At 41.0% G+C, this 22,407-nt stretch overlaps 1 protein-coding gene across 1 annotated transcript; it reads right to left on the reverse strand.

Annotated features, from left to right (window-relative positions):
* Window positions 1-4,823: 4,823 nt before the first annotated feature.
* LOC149492559 (uncharacterized) lies at window positions 4,824-7,648 on the reverse strand. Its single transcript, XM_089716473.1, has 4 exons — window positions 6,816-7,648; window positions 6,516-6,627; window positions 5,748-6,176; window positions 4,824-5,579 (listed from the first exon to the last, which is right to left on the reverse strand). The coding sequence occupies exons 1-4, from the start codon at window positions 7,646-7,648 to the stop codon at window positions 4,824-4,826; spliced, it is 2,130 nt and encodes a 709-aa protein (XP_089572599.1).
* Between the last annotated feature and the right edge of the window lie 14,759 nt (window positions 7,649-22,407).

Genomic DNA, 22,407 nt, shown 5'->3' on the forward strand with positions numbered 1-22,407 from the left:
TTACTCCCTCGTTCCCAATTGATAGGCAAACTTTTTATTTCATAAGAATTGAGAAAAATTAGTTATTTTATTTAGAAATGTAAAATTGCATGTAATTTTTCCTACTATACTGTTACTTTAATATGAGATATACTAATTAATCTATTATTGACTTTTTTATCTACCAAAATTAATTATTTATCTAAGGTCAGTTAATATGCATTGGAAATGGCCAAACTTAGTAGATGCTAACATTTTCAAAGTGATTATCAATAAATAATGGCATTGGAAAATAAGGAGTAATTGATTAGAACAAGAAAATTATGTTTAATAAGTAACATTAAATATTGGGTATAATAGAGATTTTACATATTAACTAACTTATAAAATGGTGAAAGGGTAAAAGTGTGTCTATCAATTGGGGAACGGAGGGAGTATATTTTAACCATAATCACTAAATTTTATTAATCTGTGTATAAGTCGAACAAAGTAAAAGTCTTTGGGATGTAAATGAAGTAAAGGAATAAAAAACGGCCTAATGGGTAAACTTAACCCTATACTTTCGGTGATTATTCTTGTGGCTTTCTGAATTTTGCGGGCACCCATCATGACTCTGCACTTTAATATTTCAGTAATAACTATACCCTTCATCAAAATGAAATGTGAAAATGCTGCTTCATAATTTACCCCATACATTGCATATCTATTTTTGTTATATTAAAAATACATTTCAAAATCTAACCTTATTTGTGCCTTATAAACTTACTACTCTATCATGGCAAAGTTATTAGCATAATCAATTAATTGTAAATTGTCCAAGTAGTCAAATTCACATCTCATCTATGCAAAACATTAATCAAATTAACTCATTGAAAAATATAGTTATCATATATAACATATAATTCCAATGTTTCATAATTAATTACTGTACTGAACATTTTGTTTCGAAAATGAATACACAATATTTAAGATCAATAACTAATATGAGTTCAAGTGAAAATATAATACATTGTTCGAGGACTTTCCTTCAAGTAGCCATTTTGCTGCCTCATCTTCATCCTGCTCTTGAAATAAACCATAATTTCAGTTTTTTGGACCAAAAATAACTATCCTAGAGTGTAGGAACATGTACGGAGATATATTTACTATTGCATATTTGTCATGATGGTCGTTTCCATATTGCGTACGTTAATGTATCATTGTGTTAACAATTTCACTTTTGACCTCTACTGTTTGTATCACTATATGGAATGATGTTGATAACACTCAACTCACATTTAGTCTCTTAAATTTATCCTAACTAGCATCTACAAACGTAAAAATAAAATAAAATAAAATAAAAAGCCTGCATTTTATATTTTGTATATAGTCCAACAATATTATGACAAATATATAAAAACATTAATGATGAAGAACAAACTATTTGTCTTAATAAAAATTAGTCCGTTATCTTAATTCAATTTTAAATATCAGTTTGAATTAATTATCTATTGCAGTTTTCATTACATTGAGTACACACAAAGCACTATGCCATTTATCTATACATAGTCATATTAGATCAGTAACGAAATATGGACAATGTGAGGTGCACACAAATCACTGAACCGTGCTTTCTTCTTCACGCGGGCCATGAATCTCAAGGAATGCCTCCTGTTGGATTAATGCTTTGTTACTACATGTAATATATTCTAATGCAGCTTCGACATTGAAACGATTCGAAAATTTATTTTGAAAGATTTTTCATTTAAAAGTTTAATTGTTACTTCTAAACCAATCAGATTATAGAATATTATTATATTTAAATAAATTAATTAATACCCTATGAAATTATTTAATATAAATGCATTTTATATTGCTAGACTAAATTTTCTAAACCAATTCAAACCTAAATAAATCAACAAACCAGTAGAAAAACCAAGCTAAACTCATGATTTGGACAAAACCGAACCCAAATCAAACCCAAACCATCCTAGAACTAATTAGAAAGCCCTAAATTATGCAAAATACCCATTTTGTCTAAACACAAATTTCCTCTCCTTCCCATTAGCTCCTGTAGCAACTCTCCCCTTCCCCTTAGTCTCCTTTCTCTGGCGACATCACCCCTGGCCTTATCGATTGGACCCTCTCCATGTCACCACCTCCTCGCCGCCACCTTCTCTCTCTCTCTCTCTCTCTCTCCTTGCTATCGTCCTTGGCTGGCGTAGCAATCACAAGGAGCTGCGATTCTGTTTTGATCGAGATAGTGCGTCTTCAGCTCCTCCTGGTATCTTCTGGCGACACCGGCCTTATCTGGCCATCCCACCTCATCCTTAGCACCTCCGGTCTCTCTATCTCTCTCTCTCTCATTTGGTCCCAGTCTCAATTAAAGCTACTAGGGGAGATGCTGGGTTGTGCTACGCTGATCGCCACAGCCACCTTTAGTCGCTTCTTCTCGCTTTTCCGGCAAGACCAGCCACCAGCCAGCGAAGTCAGCTCTCTTCTTGTCTCCAACTCTTCATCGCACGTCACGGCTCCCTTCTTCGGCCAAGTTAACGACGACAGAACTAGACTTTGATTCCAAAGTTAGATCATTCGAGTTCATCTACTGCTCCTACCAGTCGAAATCCGAACTAAGGCTTCTTTTCTTCTCTATCACTGTGAGTAATAATAAATAGTGCATATCATCATTTGCATGCATATATTATTTACTTTATAAAGAAATATATAAAACATAACTTAGCATTTATTTTTTTAATTACTATGTTATTATTAATAAATGATTATATTTATATACATTTACTACATCTTAATTATGTTCTTTTATGTTTGCATATTAATTATTGATTTGGTGCATTATCTGAGTGAATTGTTTGATCATTTATGTTGTGATATTATTGTGCCTTATTTGTGTGAAATTGAGATGAAGTGAGTCACAACGGGTTTGTAACGGTGGTCTACGATACCGTTGGCCATGTATTGGGAGATCCACACCCCCGTGTGCATCTAATGATATGGATAGTGTGCAAAAATCACAGGGTGGCTGAAAAGGATCAAAGCAGCCAACAAAAAAGGAATTTCATAAAATAGAAAGACACAAAATTGAAAGAGGAGCTGATGAATGATAGCCTCCTTAGAATATTATTATTCCGTCATGTCTACTCTGCATATTAGAGTAAGAATATATACAAGTATGTATCTGTTGGAGTTATTGCTATTCTAACGCTACTAACAAATATCTGTTAGAGTTATAGCTATTATAGCTATTTTGACTATACAAAAATAACCACACAAATATACTTTATACCCCCCGCTCAAGCTGGAGTTGGTGAGAAATCAACCAATCCAAGCTTGCACACAAAATTCTGAAATAGCTGAGTAGACAAAGGTTTTGTGAACATGTCAACCAGTTGCATGGAGCTGGGCAAATAAGGAGTACTAATGAATCCATTTTGTAACTGTGCTCGAACCACATGACAATCAATGTCGATGTGTTTTGTTCGCTCATGAAAAACGGGATTAGCTGCAATATGAATTGCTACTTTATTGTCACAATGTAATGGAATTGGAGTAGGAACAGTAATGTGAAAATCAATAAGTAAAGAAGACAGCCACTGAACTTCACAAACAGTTGAAGCCATAGCTCTATACTTAGACTCGGCGGAAGATCGACTTACAGTCGTTTGTTTCTTCGACTTCCATGACACCAAGGAAGTACCCAAAAAGATACAATACCCGGTAACAAATCTCCTAGTATCCGCACAAGAGGCCCAGTCGGCATCTGAGAAAGCTTGAAGCTTTAGATCATTTGAAGCTGGAAGAAACAACCCCTTTAAACTAGTACCATGTAAATACTTCACCACTATCAATGCTGCTTGGAAATGCTGATGGTGAGGAGATTGCATAAACTGACTTAGTTGTTGAACAACATAACTAATATCAGGTCTAGTGAGCGACAAATATAATAGTCTGCCGATTAAAAGTCTGTAATGTTCTGGGTCTTGCAAAGGTCTGCCCATGTCGGAACTGAGTTTGAGTCCTTGAATGTAAGGACTAGACGCTGGTTTGGAATCTTGTAAACCTGTGTTTGCAACAATATCTGTTATAAACTTATGCTGAGTTAACAACATTCCGTTCGTTGACCGAGGTATTTCGATGCCCAAAAAATACTTGGCATGTCCAAGATCTTTAATAGTAAATGTCCCATGCAAATAAGCCTTTAATTCATTAATCAAAGCAACTGAGGGACCAGAAATCAGGCAATCATCGACATAAATCAAGACAGCAATGAATGTATTACTGTTACCTCAAGTGAACAAACAGTGATCAAAAGAGGATTGGCAAAAACCTTCAGCTATTAAAATTGCAGTTAATTCCTTGTTCCATTGTCTGCTAGCTTGCTTCAACCGATATAGAGACCGTTGCAATTTGCAAACTTGCCCTGGTTTGGCTTTCTCATACCCTGGAGGTACCTGCATATAAATGTCTTCATTTATAGAACCATGTAAGTACGCATTATTAATGTCAAGCTGATGCACTGGCCAAGTAAATGCAGTTGCAATAGTTAAAAACACTTGAACTGTAACAAGTTTCGCAACAGGTGAAAATGTCTGGTTGTAATCCAAGCCAAGAAGCTGATTGTACCCTTTAGCAACGACCCGAGCTTTGTACCTTTCGATACTGCCATCAGCATTGTATTTAACCCTATATATCCACTTACAACCAATAGGAGTAACATTAGAAGGCAAATCAGTAAGCACCCATGTATTGTTTTGTTCTAAGGCAGTCAATTCTTTATTCATGGCAATTACCCAATTATTGTTATTTTTAGCTTGATTATAAGTGCAAGGTTCAATAACTTTGGATATCTATGCAACAAAGGATAAATGAGAAGAAGGAAAGTGTATGTGGGAATTGGTTTGTGGATTAGTGACAAAATCAGCAAGCCAAGCTGGGGGTTTTCGTTGTCTAGTACTTCTTCGGTTCGCAGGTTGGAAAATAGGGGACGATTCTGCTGTGACATGTTCAACTGATTCAGAAGAAGCAGAATCGGGTATATTCGGTTGGTCTAGTTGAGGTACACTATCTCCTTCGGGTACATACTGCTGGTCTAGTTGCGACACAAAATCTATCTCAGTGGAAGGTATAGGATAGGATAAAACATCAAGGTCTGCATCGGAAATACATTGAGGCAAACAAAAATCAGTGACATTTTCGGGTTTTGTATGATGAAAGGGAAACACTGACTCTGCAAAAATAACATCCCATGAACTGATTATAATCTTTGTAATCAAGTTGTATAATCGGTATGCTTTTTGTTGTTGAGCATAACCAATTAAAACACATGGAGATGCCCTTGGATCAAATTTCAGTTTATGAGGTAAGGTATTTTTAGCGAAACACAAACAGCCTATAGTACGGAAGTAACTGTAATCCACTAGCTGCCCATGTAGTCGCTCATAAGGTGTTTGCCAATTCAAGTTTTCAGAGGGTAATCTGTTGGTAATATGGGTGGCAGTCAACAACAACTCAGACCAGAACTTGGGTGGAAGTTTGGATTGATATAATAAGGCTCGGCCTATGTTTAATAATGACCGATGTTTCCGTTCGACAACTCCATTCTGCTGCGGAGTGTAAACACAAGATCGTTGATGTAATGTCCCATTTTCTTAAAAGAAAGAGCTACAAGTATTATTGAGAAACTCAGTACCATTATCTGTTCGAATAACTTTAATCTTCTTGGTGTAATGAGTGAATACATAATGGAAAAAAGATTTCAGGGCAGAGAATACTTGATCTTTACTTTTCAACATGTAAGTCCAACAAAACCGACTAAAATCATTAACTATAGTCAACATATAAACAGCATTTGTTATAGATTTCAAATGATAAGGACCCCATAAATCAACATGAATAAGATCAAACACTTCCGTAGTTGAAATTCGGCTAGGTGAAAAAGGAATTCTGGTTTGTTTGGCAACGGGACAAACAGAACAAATCAAATCAGCATAATCACATTTTGAAATACCATCAACATGCTTCAATCTCTTATGAGCGACATGCCCTAATCTAGCATGCCAAAGCATAGCCAAATGTCTATCATGTTCACCACAACCAGTGACAGAAAAATAACTTATTTGCTTATTAAAAGAATCTCTAGTCACAAAATAAAGAGCTTCAATAACTCTTCCTTCTCCCAACACCTCCTTAGTCAATAAATCCTGGAATAAACAATGTTTAGGGAATGAGTGTACTGACAAATGACAAGTCCGAGTGAGCAAGTTAACGGATAACAAGTTGTAGCTAAATGAATGAACATATAGAGCATTGTACAAAATTATCCGATCATTCAATTTTATGTTCCCTATGTGTGTGACTTTTTTGGTGGAGTTATCAGGTAAACGAATTGTTTTGGGTGGATTTAGCTGAACAACTTGATCAAGGAAGGATAATTTGGGTGTGATATGGTCAGTTGCACCAGAATCAATTTTCTAATTATCCTTGCAATTAAAATCAATACCAGTAATAACAGAATTGAGTAATGTACCTGTGAAATTCACGTTTCTAACTGCCTCCTCATCGGTTTCAGGAAACCCTCCTTTAGCTCGAAGAAACTTTTGAAACTCCTGCTGGATATAATCTGATACCCCCTTGTCTTGAGCATCATTACCCCTCTAGTTTGAAACATGTTGTAGCAGTGAAGAGTCTGTAACTGCAATCTGTGCAACATTATTTGCACTGTAATATTTTCTCACATCTACCCCCTTCTTCTTTTGTAACTCGATGAACCAACCAGGATACCCATGAATTTGAAAACAATCTTCTATAGTATGCCCCCCATTTTACACTTGGTGCAATACCCCTTTTTTCTATCCTCTTTCTTGGTATAACAAGTGCTCCTGTTATTGTTTCTAGAGCTACTGGCATTGTCTGAATAATTGTTGCTTCCCCTTCGAGCCATCATAGCAACAGCAGTCTCAGCAGATGTAACACTACTGGTTTGCACTTCTCTCTGCTTTTCTACGCTCATAACCATAGAATAAGCCTTGTTGATCGAAGGTAAAGGGTCCTGCAATAACACCTGGTTCTTCACATTATCGTACTCATCGCCTAAACCCATCAAGAACTGTATAAGCCTTCTGTTATTGTCATAATCTGTAATTGCAGTTCCCGTCTCACAGCATACTGGTAAAGGAGCTAGACACAATAGCTCATCCCACTTCTTCTTAAGTTTTGTATAATACCCAGTCACAGAATCGTCTCCCTGTTTGTAACCTGCAATTTCTCTTTCAATCTGATAAATCATAGGCCCATTGGTTTCGCCATATCGTTGTTTCAGCTCATCCCAGAGGGCTTTTGCGTTTTTGCAAAAAACGAAAGCATCAGATATTTCTTTCGACTTAGCATTAAGCAACCACGACACTACCATACTGTCTGCTGTCAACCACTTCTCATAATCATTAGAATCTGGTTCTGGAGCTTTTATTTTCCCATTTACGAACCCTAACTTTTTCTTAGCTCTCAGTGCTATTTGTACTGCTCTGCTCCAGGAAAGGTAATTAGGCCCTTTCAAAGGAACACTCACAAGACTAAATCTGGGAGCCTCAGAACTATGAGTTTGATATGGATCGGTCTCGTTACTTTTGGCGTTGATGGCAGCGATAATTTTCGCCAGATCATCTGGGGACATCATCTTCTAAAAAAAAATCTCAACAAGGAGATACAAGAAATTGAATATAGGGATCAAATCAATCTATTATCCCTGGCTCTGATACCAGTTGATGGGACTGCGCGTACCACCCAACCCCGAATTAGTATGATATTGTCCACTTTGGGCCAAACCCTCACGGTTTTTGTTTTTGGGCACCTCCCAAAAGGCCTCATACTAATGGGTTGGGTTTGAACCATTATATTTTGGTTCCTCTTCTCCTTTTTATTCGATGTGGGACTTGGGAGGATATCCCAACAAACCTCCCCTCAAACCAAGGACCACACAAATCGTGACCTCCCCTCCAGGGATAATCTGCCCACCATCTTGTACCGCCGCTACAACTTTGCGGGACACGCCGCCCGACCTCCGCTTGTCGGGAAGACTTTCGACACAAGGCACCATTTGTAGATCTGCTTCAGGTCTTGGTCCTGTTGTTACACCGTCACACTGAAATTTTCTCACACTGCACAGTTCGTTGCTCACGCCTGCTCCAAACCTGGGCTCTGATACCATGAAAAGGATCAAAGCAGCCAACCAAAAAGGAATTTCATAAAATAGAAAGACACAAAATTGAAAGAGGAGCTGATGAATGATAGCCTCCTCAGAATATTATTATTCCGTCATGTCTACTCTGCATATTAGAGTAAGAATATATACAAGTGTGTATTTGTTAGAGTTATTGCTATTCTAACGCTACTAACAAATATCTGTTAGAGTTATAGCTATTATAGCTATTCTAACGCTATTTTGACTATATAAAAATAACCACACAAATATACTTTATAGTGGCCTCCTGTTGGTAATGGAAAAGAAAAGAGAGTACAAACAAATAAAAGGACTAGTCAAGTGAGGTTAAGACCGGTCGGTCATGTATGGGGATCGACTCCTTAGTGCACATGTCATGAGAGGGTGGGCCATGTGTGAGGACGGTTCGTCAGGAGTTTCGATGACACCATAGACCAATCTCCACTTGCTTGATTATGTGAACGGACTATTGTATGCAGATTCTAATCTTATGCCTTGTGCTTGAGTGATTGAGCGTTCATTTTAAGAATTTAGGGAGCATTTTTTGCGTGAATGCATGTGTTATGCATTATTTATTCTTATTCACTGAGTTGCAAAACTCACTCTTCTTTTGTTTAACATTTTAGGAAGTAGAATCTCCGTTGTTTCGGCTAAAGCCCTGCATCCTTCTCCCTAGGGAGATAAAAGTAAATTTCTAAATTTTGTAGCTATCTAATTATGTAACCTTATATATAAGGACTCTATTACATTTATTTAGTATTGAACTTCGCAGTTGTAGGATTTACATTACTCTAAATATGTATTATTAGAGCATGTGAACTGATGAACTTTTGGATGTTTTAATTATTTGTTTAAATGCATGTATAAATTAGTCAGCCCATATTATAGATGTTATGTATTGTAAAATAGGCTTGAATTATGAATTAATTTAAGATGTTGAAATCGGACCAGGGACATTTGATCATTAAACTTATATATAAAATAATATAAGCTTACTATTCCTAGAAATTTGTTGGCGGGATTGAACTATATGGTTTAGGCTTACTATGGGCCTCGGGGCCCTTAAATTTTCCTGGGCTCTAGTGCCAGTCCGGCCCACAGTTTCAGGTCGTGACAGACATGGACCCTGAAACTCCACCATCTTTCCAAACATATTTGTTCATTTCATCAATATTCTATAAAACATGTACAATTTTAAAATTAATGAATTAGTCCCTTTCCACAATGTTGATAAATTCATAATATCCGACAAGTTTAGTTTGACATTATGTATCCTAAATGTTGAACTCAACATCTTCTTTGTTTATGTCGAATTATCCTTCTGCAGGTGGCCTCTTTCTTCTCCAATTCTATCATATAATCATACAACGCGTCCATAAGTTTCTTGTAGCCTTTTAGCTCCCAAATCCATCTTCAAATCAACAGTATAGCAACTGCAAGTAGTTGAACAATTATCAAATTAAAGTAGTGGCAACAAAATAGTCATCGAACTGTGAACCCCTCCCCCGAAAATAGGCATATAAATGCATATGACTAAGGGCAGAAATGCACGTGAATGTATGAGTCGCCACCTTGTTTAATTGTTTTAGGGTAAACTAGGAAAAAAACCCCTAAGTTGATTCCAATTTTAATTAACCTAATTACTAGATTAATTAGCCCAATGTTTAAGGCACAATCTACGAACCCGAGGTGGATCCCGAGACTATGTCATGCTGATGAACTAACCTAAGTGAATGCTTTGTAAGGTAATGATGCAATTGGACCAATAAAGTGTTTAAGTGATTTCGACTTGCCGCTCAAGGTAAAATCCCAAACGTGCCTACGTACTTCCGTTTGAATGGAAGATCAAAGTCAACGTAGTTCGATAGGCCTTTTTTAAAAGGGCTTTGAATGGGTATGCTTAATGCATTAGTGTGTGTATGCTTCGTGCATTTTGTTTAGGCATTTTGCCAAAGAATTAATTGATTTGGCGTTTGTTGCCAAAAAATGTTGATTTAAGGCTTTTAGCTAAAAAGATTGATTCAGGCAATTTATTGCCAAAAATGTTGATTGGGCGATTGTCGCCAAAATGATTAATTTTAAGGCTTTTAGCCAAAATGAGTTGATTTAGGCAATTAGTTTGCCAAAAGTGTTTGATTGGGCGATTGTCGCCAAGATTGATTGATTTTAAGGCTTTTAGCCAAAAGTGATTATTTGAAGGCTTTTTAGCCAGAATTTCGATTTAAGCGATTTGTCGCTAAAAATGAGATTAATCTACTTATAGGCAATTTGTTTGCCAAAAGTGATTAATTGATTTGTAATATAGGCAATTTATTGCCAAAAAACGTGTTTTAATTAAGGCTGTTTAGCCACAATTATTGATTAATTGGACTTAAGCCGAACTGTTCGAAATGAAGGCGATTATACCATAGTCATTAATTAACTAGGTACTTTTAGCCAATATTGTCAGATTTAGGCTTTAATACCACGATTATTAATTAACCGGGCATTTTAGCCTAAACTTATTTAATTGAGGCAGTTTTATTTTGCCAAATGATGACGTGAATGCATTTATGCAGTTGTAGAATTAGGAGTAGAAGAGAAACATGCATGAAGTGCTAAAATTAAATAGGCAGGGTTTAGTTATGTACCTGATTTATTCGACGGCCGCTTCTTAGCTTCAGCTTGAAAACTCCAAGTTAAGCTCCTCGTTTGGGGAATATTAATTAATTTAATTCAATTTAAGTGACCAAGTATCACAACAATAAAAATAATAAAAGCCTATGCTAAATGCAGAAAAGCAGTAAAGAATCGCAAGGAGCGTAGGGGAGAAGGAGCGTCCATCAACACAGACTGAGTCCGTAAAAACGGAGTAACGGGGCTGCATTTATAGGCAAAATCCGGACTGGAGGGCTGCTGCTGCTGCCGGGGTCGGCGGCAGGCGCCACCGTGTCCGGCGGACGCCGCCGCTGTGGCTGTCGGGTTTGCTAATTTTTCATTCCGGAGGCTTTTCCGGGAGTTCCGGACCTCCAAAAAATATTCCGGGACCAGTTCTGCGATCCTCGTAATTTTTTGGATGTTTCAAGTACCATATTGGCATACTTTCGGTGAACTTTCCGAATGACCTCCGGTCCGGCCGGACTGTTTGCAGTTCGGGAAAACTGGCTCTTTGAGCCTCAAAATTTGGGTATTCACAGTTGCCCCCCATCGGCAATCATAAAAATGATTTATGGGAGTCGGTGGTTGTCTGAAACACAAATTTTGAAGGCGAAATTCAGACGCGTCGAGAAGACCCGCCTTTCGGCTATTTGCTTATAAATAGCTTGAAATTCTCACTTTTCATTCATTCTAAACTCTCCAAATCAAAGAGTTCTCTCAAATCCTCTCAACTTCCTCATCATGACTTCTCCGAGCCACAGCAGCAACGAGGATTTTCTGGAGTCTTTAGGGATTTCCCTCGAGGAGGTCAATGTTACGGCGGACGCTGACACTCACGCCTCCGTAACTGGCATCTATGCCCAGGTAAGCTCCCTTTCACTTTTGTTTGTTTTAATTATTTCGTGAGCCTTAGAGGCCAAAATGTGAATTTTTGTGTCTCTATGGCCAACTGTGAATTTTTGGGCCTTAGGGGCTAAAATGTAAATTTTTGGGCCTCTGTGGCCAACTCTGAATTTTTTTTCTGCACTTACTATTTTATTAGTATGCATGCTAGGGTAGAACTAAGATATTATCCTTAGTAAGGAACCGGGGAATAACTCTTAGATTGCTTTACCTTTTAGGACCCCCGTATAAATTGGATGTGGGTGAGAGTTCTGTGGCCGAAATTCCGATCGAGATATTCGATCACCATAACCCAGTTGGAGCGATTATCAGTCCGTCTTATCTGGGCTACCTGAGGCATTTTGACATGGGTCGGAGCAGCCACAAGGAGTTACTGGGCGCCTTGGCCGAGAGATGGTGGGACACCACCAATACTTTCCACTTTTCTTGGGGCGAGTTGACAATGACCCCTGCGGACTTTTCTGTGATCTCCGGGATCCCTTTTCGCATTCGGCCGATCGAGTTATATGATGACTGGAGGACAGAGATCTCCCCCGACCGGATGGTTGAGCTGATCGGGATAGACCTGCCTCGGATTGTCGGGCCAAGCTCTGCTACTCCCGCTTTGAGCATTTCCAGACGTTGGTTATCCCTCCAGGCCCCTGACATCTATGCTAGATACAGGCGGGGAGAGCTGACGGCTACTCAGGTGGCCAGATTCACTTTGTTGCTGTTGTTTGCTTCGACCTTCTGGTCCAACAGGAAAGAGAATTTAATCCTTCTATCTTGAGGAGTTTGGAAAATCTGGCTCATTTGGAGGAGTACGATTGGGCCGGTGCTATTCTGAGCCGCATGTACGACGACATGTGTGATCTGAGTCGAGGCCATTGTAAACTCAGCGGGACCTACTACTTCTGGGAGGTAATGTAAAGAACATTCTTCCTTTTTGTGTTTTTCTGTTTATCTTGATTTTTCTTTCTCACTGATTCTTGTTTCTGTTTTGCAGACTTGGGCATTTGAGTACTTTCCTTACACTCGCCCAGAGCTGATTCATACTGATCTTGGATTAGAGCTGGTGCCTTCGGCTTCGAGATGGTACCGATCAAACCTTCATACCGTTTGGCGCAAAAAATCGCTGAAGGATCTAAGAGCCTTTTTTGATACTTGCACTCTGGAGCAGGTATGTGCTTAGTGATTCTTGAATATGTTAAGTAAAAAGGATTTATTAACATATTTACATCTTTTATAGGTCGAAGTGGGGCCGATGAATGCCCGTCTACAGAGCTGGATTCAGGCTGATCCCGATTTCCAGCGGTCAGATGCCTTGTCTCGGCGGAGGGTGGTCCTGTCGCACCCCGTCCTGCGGCGATATTATTTGGGCGAGAGAGTAGACATTCAGATAAGAGGCTGCCGTTCTGTCCCTTATTCCCCTCCCGAGGACATGCGAGCGGGCAAGCAGATGACGCTCACCACTGCTCATACTGAGGGTATTCCACATGTGGAGTTCATCCTAGAGGGAGATTATGATGAGTTCTACAAAAATCGCTTTGATGCAGCCCATTGGATCTCGGCTTGATAGTTTTCAGAGATCGGCTCCTTCCCTGCCGCTTGGCACCCATTCTTCTCGGGCTTCGGGTCCCTCGACTAGGACTCCAAGGAGGAGGCCTATGACCGATCCCACTTCTTCCACTCCGGTTGAGGGTCCGTCTCGGGCCGGGCCTAGCCGCTCGGCAGGTCCTTCCAAGGCTCCCCGGGCTATCTCGGAGGCTACCGGGCCGCTTCACCCAGACCTGGCTCATCTACGTCTTCCATACAGCATTCCCTACTATCCTCCTGACGGCCCTCTAGCTTTTCAGGAGGTCTCCCTGGAGAGTGTGGATCGCCTGGCTCTTCCTTCCGAGGACATTACTGAGGTAAAGACTGACAAATCTCTCACAAAAAGGATTCATAAGAGATTTGATATTGACTTGTATTTTCCTTTGTATGATTTCCAGGTTCTTGTCGGGTTGATCAATCAGATGATGGAGCTGATTCTTGGGATGCAGCAAGAACTAACTTCGTCCTGGACTCATAGGGCCTTTGACGATCAGAGGAGGAGTAGGCCCTGTCGCTGATAGTTGCTAGATTTTCCCTTTCTTTCTTTACTGTATTTCTATACTGAACCTTGACTGTACCTGCATCTGGTTAGTACTGAAAATTTTATATGTATGCATGATTATTAAATTTGAAAGAAAATAGGATTTCATTTCGGCCCATTTTATGGAAAAATATTTTTTTTTTAGTACTGGAAATAACACTTTTTTTTTTGTGCAGTGGCCGCCGCAGTCGGCATCAGTGGCCGCCGCCGAGTCCGGTGGCCTCCGTCGGGTCCGGTGGCCGCCTCCGGCGGGGGCAGCCGCCTCTGGGCGCGTTTTTTCTATAAAAGCTTGCTTTTTGGCTTTTTTTTTAGATTTCATTCATTCTTTCTCGAAATTCGAGCCAAAGAAGCAGTTTTCAGCCAGTTTCTTCTCTTTTCTCTCTTTTCTTCCTTCTTTTTTTTTTTTTTCAAAAAACATGAATCCTTTTTACAACCATAGCATGCACAGCTAGACTAGGAGTCTCTCCAAGGTCGAAAAGATCAACTTGGGAAGGTACGGTCTTTCTCCTATCATTACACTTAGGGGGGTAGTAGTTGACTGGGATTTTTTACGAGTCTGCATTAGACTTTGGGACCCGGAGGCCCACGTTTTCCGGTTCCGGGCCATGATGGAGGAGATGTGCGCTCTTTTTGAGGAATTCTGTGCTATTATAGGGTGCGACCCCAATGCCCCTTTAGTCAAGCATGAGATAAAAATTGGGTATGTTCGGTCGTTTGAAAACCTGTTTCAGTTCAGCCGACCACAAGCTAGGGCTATGATTGTTGATGACCAGAAAGCAATTCTGCTGCCCCTGATTGACGAATTTTCAGAGATTCGCTCAGACGACCCAGACCGGATGAGGCTGAGAATGCGGGCCTTGCTTATGCGCCTTTGCCCTATGGTTCGGCAAATGGAGGATATGGGTTGCATTGGCGGCATTGTGCTGGCAGAGACTATCAGGAGCCTTAACAGAGCTGCTTTAGGCTTCGATGACTGGACGGTCTCTCCGATTATTCTCCAGGTATGTCTCCTTTTCCTTTTCCTTATTTTTTTTCTTTTTTCTTATAGTTCATTCCTTTGTAATAGAAAGGATCCATTACTCAGGTTTGGTTAAAGGACCACCTCCAAGTGGTTGCTGCTCGTACTCTCTTGCCCTATAGCCCCTCTCAGTATCGTATGCGGAGGATCTTGATCACTCATCTGTCTACTGATGCATGGACCTCATGGCTGATTGATTTGGGTCCAAATGAGGTACTATGGTTCATCTCCTGGTATGCATCACCCGTTTTATCCAGGTTAGCTTCCGCCATACTCAGGTTTACCTTTTGGGCCTTACACACTGTACTTGGTACTGCGCTTCGCGCGTTTTGAGGAAGATGGGGATAGACCAGACTGTTCCGATTATGGATGACATTTCAGCTGATTCAGCCATCACTTCGAGTGTTACCCGAGCCGTCTTTAGGGCTTGGGTTAGAGATCATCACATGTTTAGGCCTTTACCTAATCCTGCCAGTGTTCAGACTTCTCCTGAGTATCGGGCCTGGTTCATTGCTGTTGTCTGGCCGATTGAGAGGCCAAGGAGGACCGCACTGCTGAGTGCACTTGAAGGTTGGGCTCAGGCTGACGCTGATGATGAGGTTGGGACTGACGAGGAGATTGTGTTGGCTCCCCAAACAGGCGAAGTTGGAGAGAGTTCAGCAGCTAGGAATGACTTGGAGGATGTTGCCCCACGGAGGCGACGGGACACCTAGACTTTATAGGCTTTTTGGACTTTTTGTTGTTTTTCCCTTATTTTGACTCTTTATTTGGGATTTGGACTTTGGATTTTGGATGTATGTTTTGTTTTTTTGGACTCAAACTTCATTATTCATTTATTTTTCTTTGGACTCTTTTGCTTTCTGCTTGACTTTATTGCTTTAATTGAGAATGTGATTTGTCTTTTAAGCTTTCCAAGCATTTTCCAACTTTATTTATTCGAGCTCTAATTTTTGACTAAGCCACCCTTTCGGGTTTTCAACTTAGCGAGCTACCCATTTTTCCTTAAGCCGCCCTTTTCGGGTTTTCAGTTTAGCGGGCCCCAACTTTTGCCTAAGTCGCCCTTTTCGGGTTTTCGACTTAGCGGGTTTTTCTCTTTTTTTTTCACTTCTTTTTTTTCACTTTTTTCTTTTCTTCTTTTTCTTTTTTTAATTTGGCAAAGAAGAATGAATTATGAAATGATCTTTGTTTTTTTTATTAATTCTTAGACCGCGCCCAAAGAGGGCTGCCTACATATCTCCGATACATAATTTCTTTTTTCCGAGGAGAATCAGGTCTAATGTAGCTCTTTTTACATTATGCAATGCTTATTATACAAAATATCTTTTTAACTGATCTAAATTACATGGATTTGTGAATTCCAAACCATCCAAATCAGTCAAAATGACGGCTCCGCCAGACAATATTTTCTTCAAAACATAGGGTCCCGCCCAATGAGGACGAAACTTCCCACGTGGGTCTATGATTGGCTGTCTAATCTCCTTCAGGACCAAACACCCTTATTCCAGTTTTCGGTCTTTCACCTTCTTATTAAAATGTCGTGCCATCCTTCTCTGGTAAACTTGAGTTTGGTGGATCGCTTGCAATCGTCTTTCATCCATACCCAAGAGTTGCAAATGATAATTCTTAGCCAATCCGCTTCGCTGATCTGGCTTTCCCGGATAATCCTCGCCGACTGAACTTCCAGCTCAATAGGCAACACTGCTTCCATACCATACACTAAGGACTACAGGGTTGCCCCAGTAGGTGTTCTAATTGAAGTCATGTATCCCCATAAGGCATTTGGTAACTATTCGTGCCAAGCTTTATGCTTTTGAACTGTCTTTTGTAGAATGACCTTTATAGCCTTATTTGCAGCCTCCACAGCCCTATTTGTTTGTGGCCGATACGGTGAAGACCTGTGATGCTGAATCTTCTTTTGCTTCAGCAGGTCAGAAAATTCACTTTGAAAGTGGGACCCGTTATCAGTGATGATTTCAAATGGCGTTCCGTACCGACAAAGGATGTTAGTACGAACGAACTGTCCTGCCTTCTTGGCATTCAAGACCGAATAGGAGGCTGCCTCAATCCACTTAGTGAAATAATCCACAGCAACTAGGATGAATTGATGACCATTGTAAACCTTTGGGTGGATCTTTCCGATCACATTTATACCCTAAGTTGCGAAGGGCCAAGGTGAAGCAATGGGATTCAAATTGACCGGAGGTTGTTTTTGCAGCTTAGCAAAAATTTGACACTCATGGCACTTCTGCGCGTGCCTCACGCAATCTGCATTCATGATTGACCAGTAATAACCCAGGTTTACGATTTTCCGAGCCAAGGCTTTCCCATGCATGTGTGGACCAGACTCCCCATTATGTAAGGAATCCATGATGGTTTGAGCTTCTCCCTCATCAACGGACCTTAGGTGCAGGCCATTCCAACTTCTTTTATACAGAACTCCCCCAATAAGGAAATATCCGGATGCTAACTGTCTCAAAGTCCGTTGATCAGTCTTGGTGGATCCCTCCGGCTAGGCTTCATTTTGAAGATAATTCTGTATATCCCAATACCAGGGCTTGTCATCCACCAAATTCATGATATGTGCTGGTTGTTTCTGTAGCCGAACTGTCAGAGGTCGAATGACTTGGTCTCCCCCTACATTAACCATGGAGGCCAAAGTAGCCAGAGCATCAGCAAACTGATTGTTGGCTCGCGACAAGTAGTGGAAGGATAAATCCTCAAATTGCTGAGCCAATTCGTCCAAACGTTGTAGGTAAGGAACCAAACGCTCTTCCTTAATTTTCCATTTTCTCAAAGTTTGGGAGACTATTAAATTGGAATCCCCGAAAACCTTGAGGACCTTTATTTCCTTTTCCAGGGCTGCTTCTAACCCCTTTATGCAAGCTTCATACTCGGCTTCATTGTTGGTGCAGTCGAAATCTAATTTGACTGCGATTGGGACGTATTCTCCACAAGGAGTTTTGAATACGACTCCAACCCCATTTCCATGGTAGTTTGAAGCTCCATCGAAGTACATTTCCCAGACTTCACTTTCCAAGCTCAACAAGTCTTCATCAAGAAATTCTACCTCCGGCATTTGGTCTTCGACCGGTAATTCTGCTAATTGATCAGCCAAGGCTTCGCCCTTTCACTGTCTTCCATTGTACAAATTTTAAATCATAAGCTGTGAGCACCGACACCCACTTAGCCATCTTACTATCAAGAACTGGCCTCTCCATAAGGAATTTCAAGGGGTTCGATTCAGAAATAACATATGTGGTGTAGGACGAGAGGTAGTGCTGCAGCTTTGTACAAGCCCAAACTAGAGCCAGACACTACTTCTCTATCTTATTGTATTTTAGCTCGTAGTCTAGCATCCTTTTGTTGAGGTAATACACGACATTTTCTATCCTTGTATCTTCTGCTTATTGAGCTAGCATTGCACCCATCGCTTCTTCTGTCACTGATAGATACAATAGCAAAGGCTTTCCTAGCCTTGGTGGCTGTAAAACTGGCGGGGATAGCAGATATTGCTTGACTTGGTCGAAAGCTTTCTGACAATCCTCATTCCATTTAACGGATACCCCTTTCCTGAGTAATTTGAAGATCGGACCACAAGTATCGGCCAATTGATTAATGAACCGGCTGATGTACTGTAGCCTTCCCAGGAAACCCCGAACCTCTTTTTTCGTCTTCAGTGCTGGCATTTCCAGAATGGCTTTGGCTTTTGAAGGGTCAATCTCTATGCCCCTTCGACTGACCATATGCCCCAGAAATACTCCGGATGTAGCTCCAAACATGCATTTTGCCGGGTTGAGCTTTAAATTGTACTTTCGAAGTCTAAGGAAGAACTTCTCAAGTGCTATTGTATGTTCTTCAGCTCTTTTTTATTTAACAACCATATCGTCCACATACACTTCTACTTCTTTGTGAATCATGTCATGGAAGATGGTCGTTGTCATTCTTTGATAGGTTGCCCCGGCATTTTTGAGCCCAAAAGGCATAACCCTGTAGCAGTAGGTTCCCCACTCCATGATGAATGTCGTTTTCTCTTTGTCTGGCAAATGCATCATTATTTGATTGTATCCGACAGCAATATCGGTCAAGGAGACCATCTCGTGTCCAGCCATTCAGTCAACCAACAAGTCAATATGAGGCAAAGGAAAATCGTCCTTCGGACATGCATTATTCAAATCCCGGTAATCCACACACATTCTGACTTTGCCATCTTTCTTCGGCACCGGCACAATATTTGCTAACCACGTCGGGTAGGCAATGGGTTATATGAATTTATTCTCTAATTGCTTAGCTACTTCCTCCTTGATTTTCAAGGACCATTCTGTTTTTAGCCTCCTTAGCTTCTGTTTTACTGGCTTAGCCTCAGGGTATACTGGAATCTTGTGCACCGCTATTGCCGGGTCAATTCCCGTGATGTCACTTGCCTTCCATATGAAACAACCGACAAACTTCTTCAAACATTCACTAACCTGTTCCCTGTTCACACAGTCAAATGCAATATATGTATGTTCATTTTCTTCTTTGCCAATTATTATTTTTTTCTTTTCATTTTTTATTTCATTTACTTCTTTTTCATTATTTTTGCTTGGAAATGCTTGGAAAGATAGACATACGGGGTAGTCAAGAATTTGCAAGCCTTTATTGATTATGACGGAATTGTCTTCAAAAATTACATCAAATTTAAAGTCTGGATTTTCTAAATCCGACACAGACGACTCAGAACTGGAACTAGACTCAGACTCGGTTTCAGACTCGGGGTCAGACTCAGACTGAGTACAGGACTTGATTATAGACTCTAGGTTTGACTCAGGAGGGGGTTTATCAGCAGCGCGATCCTCCTCGGCGTACCAGTTGGTGAGAGGCCCTTCGTACGGCTTGATCAGGCTTAGCAAGTCTTGATTCCCATCACTTCCTGTAATGACTGCAACCTCGTCAAAGAGACTGGGCTGCATGAAGTCTTCCACTTCTAGTTCTATTATTGTTTCAGGCTTGTTACCCCAGACATCAGAGAATATTTCTAACCCAGGCAGCATCTTCTTTGCAGTCGGGCAGCGAAATGGTTCTTGGAAGCCACGATAAGGAATCGTTTCTCCCGGTTTGCAGAAGTAACCATTCAAAGTCAAAAGGTAAGGCCACATTTGTATACTCTCCTTCCTTCCCCTCCTGGTTCTCTCAACACGGTCTTCATCAGTGGGCTCATAACCCAGTCCAAAGGTCCCTTCATTCACTGGACACTCCCAGTCTTGCAGTGTGGGGTATGTCTTTCCGGACCTTACCATAATCATTCCCGGCAGATAGGACATCTTCAGCATTAAAGGCACTATGTAGTTTATTTGCACCGTCCCGAAATCAAAGATAATTCGAGAGTTTGCAGCCTTTCCTTCTATGAACTGCACAGTGTCATATTGAAATCCCGAGAGGGGCAAATTGGCAGTTTCAGGGTTGACCTCAAAGAGAGGCTGGCCCTTTGGCTTCTTAAGCTGGCTGTAGTCATCCCCCTGAATAGTGATAACCTTGTCCTAATAAGGAAATTTGACCTTTTGGTGTAGGGAAGAGGGTACTGCCTTAGCATGATGTATCTATGGTCGACCCAGAAGTAGGTTGAAGCTAGTAGGCACATCAATCACCTGGAACGGTACCTCCATTATGGCTGGCCCAATTGCCAATTTTAGTGTAACAACCCCCAATACTTCCCTCCGGGTGCTGTCATATGCTTTCACTATCTGGTCCGATGGAATGAAATCTGTTTCTTCCAACCCTAGACAGCTGGCTACCCTTAGTGGGCAGACGTTCAGTGCTGACCCATTATCAATGAGAACCATAGGCACAGTCTTTTCTTTGGTTTGAACTGTGACATAAAGGGCATTATTGTGACTGCTTCCCTCCTTGGGTAAGTCATCGTCAGAAAATCCGATGCTTTGCATCTTTGATGATTGGGTGAGGGTGGACACCAGCACTTCAGGGCTAACCTCCACCGATGTTTGGAGTTGACTCAAAGCCTTGCAAAGAGCTTGGCGATGAGGAAAGGATGATGCTAGAAGTTCCCAGATTGACACTTTAGCCTGGGTCTTTTTCAACTGTGAGAGCACCGGGTTTTCCTTTGGCTCATCTGCCCTCTGGTAGGGGTTATTTTGGACTTTGTCCAGGACTAGTGGTTCATACTGTCTTCCGCTCCTGGTTATTGCATCGACCTCTTCAGTCAGGTCATTCAGATCCAGGATACAGATTTCATTCATTTCTAGGAATAGTTCGAAAGGATCGATCAATTCTTGGTCAGAAACAATAACATTTACCCCGTGATTCGGCAAGGGGTTAGTGCTAATGTTCGGCTTACTTCTCGGAATAATTGAACCGTTGTCCACCAGGTCTTGGATGCGGTTCTTAAGCGTCCAGCACGCTTCAGTCTTGTGCCCACTACCCTGATGGTACTCACAGTATTCGTCGGTTCTGTAGTTCCTTGGTAATGGGTTGGGTGGTGGCCTGGCTTCCAAAGGCTTAATGTAATTAGCTTTGACAGCCTCTCGGAACACTAAAAGGATTGGCATCCCGAGATCAGTATATGTTCTTCTTGACTGACTGTCGCTTCTCATATTTCCACACGTAAAGGATTCGTGGGAGTGATGCTTGCCACTTCGTGGACTTTGCTAGCTTGGCTAGATTTCTTGTATTTTGAGGTTCCCGAGTCTTCTTTCAGTTGCCCCATTTGAATTAAATCTTCTACCTTCGTAGCAGTGGCAATGAGCGATTGAAACGTTGGTAAGTACTGGGTTTGTAGTTGTTGTTGGTAGACAAGCTGCAGGTTCTTTATAATTATGTCCACCTGTTCTTGCTCAGAAGGTCGATTGATCATTTGGGTGGCCTTGGCCCTCCACCTCGTAAGGAACGAGGAAAAGGGTTCGTTGTTCTTCTGTTTGGTGGTTTCCAGTTCTCTCCGAGTAACATCAACCTCCATATTATAATGATATTGCGTATTAAACGCATTGTAGATGTCTTCCTAGGTCTTCATCTTAGACCGGTCCAGGCTGACAAACCACCTCAAAGCAGCACCGGTGAGTGATTGTTGAAACAGTTGAGCAAGGAGCTCGCTGTTCAGTCCGAACGGGTTTAGGGCACCCACATACATTTTCAAGTGCGTTTTGGGACAAGTGGTTCCATCAAACTTGTCCATGTTTGGCATTTTGAACTTTGTGGGTAGTCTTGCTTCGGGGAACAAGGACAAGGAGTCCATATCCACCACTTCCTTGTGTGTCTTAAGAGCATTAATAGACCTTTCCAGGAGTTCTAGTTTTTCTCTCATTTCTGAGCTTCCAGCTCAGAAGCAGTTCTGGAGGGCATGTCATCCAGGTTAAGGGCAGGGTTTGTTGGTTCAGCAGCAGGTCCCTGATTGGAGGTAGCAGGTCCACTTCCCCCAGCCGAAGCCCCATTTCCATTACCATTACCCAATTCAGCTATCAGGGCAGTCCTTTGGGCAGCCAATGCCTCATTCATTCTGGCCTCCATTCTGGCCTCCAGTTGTTCAATGAGGTTTTGGATGTCAGTAAGTGA

Source organism: Jatropha curcas, chromosome 11 (genome assembly GCF_041381405.1).
Source record: "Jatropha curcas cultivar XTBG-Jc1 chromosome 11, XTBG_Jcur_1.0, whole genome shotgun sequence".
Classification (NCBI taxonomy): Eukaryota; Viridiplantae; Streptophyta; class Magnoliopsida; order Malpighiales; family Euphorbiaceae; genus Jatropha; species Jatropha curcas.

Coding starts and splice junctions, on each gene's coding strand:
- LOC149492559 (XM_089716473.1), bottom strand. CDS start 7,648: ATGATGTCCCCAGATGATCTGGCGAAAATTATCGCTGCCATCAACGCC. Junction 6,628..6,815: donor AAAGAGGATAGAAAAAAGGG/GTATTGCACCAA, acceptor TTCAAACTAGAG/GGGTAATGATGCTCAAGACA. Junction 5,580..5,747: donor TGTTGAAAAGTAAAGATCAA/GTATTCTCTGCC, acceptor TACACTCCGCAG/CAGAATGGAGTTGTCGAACG.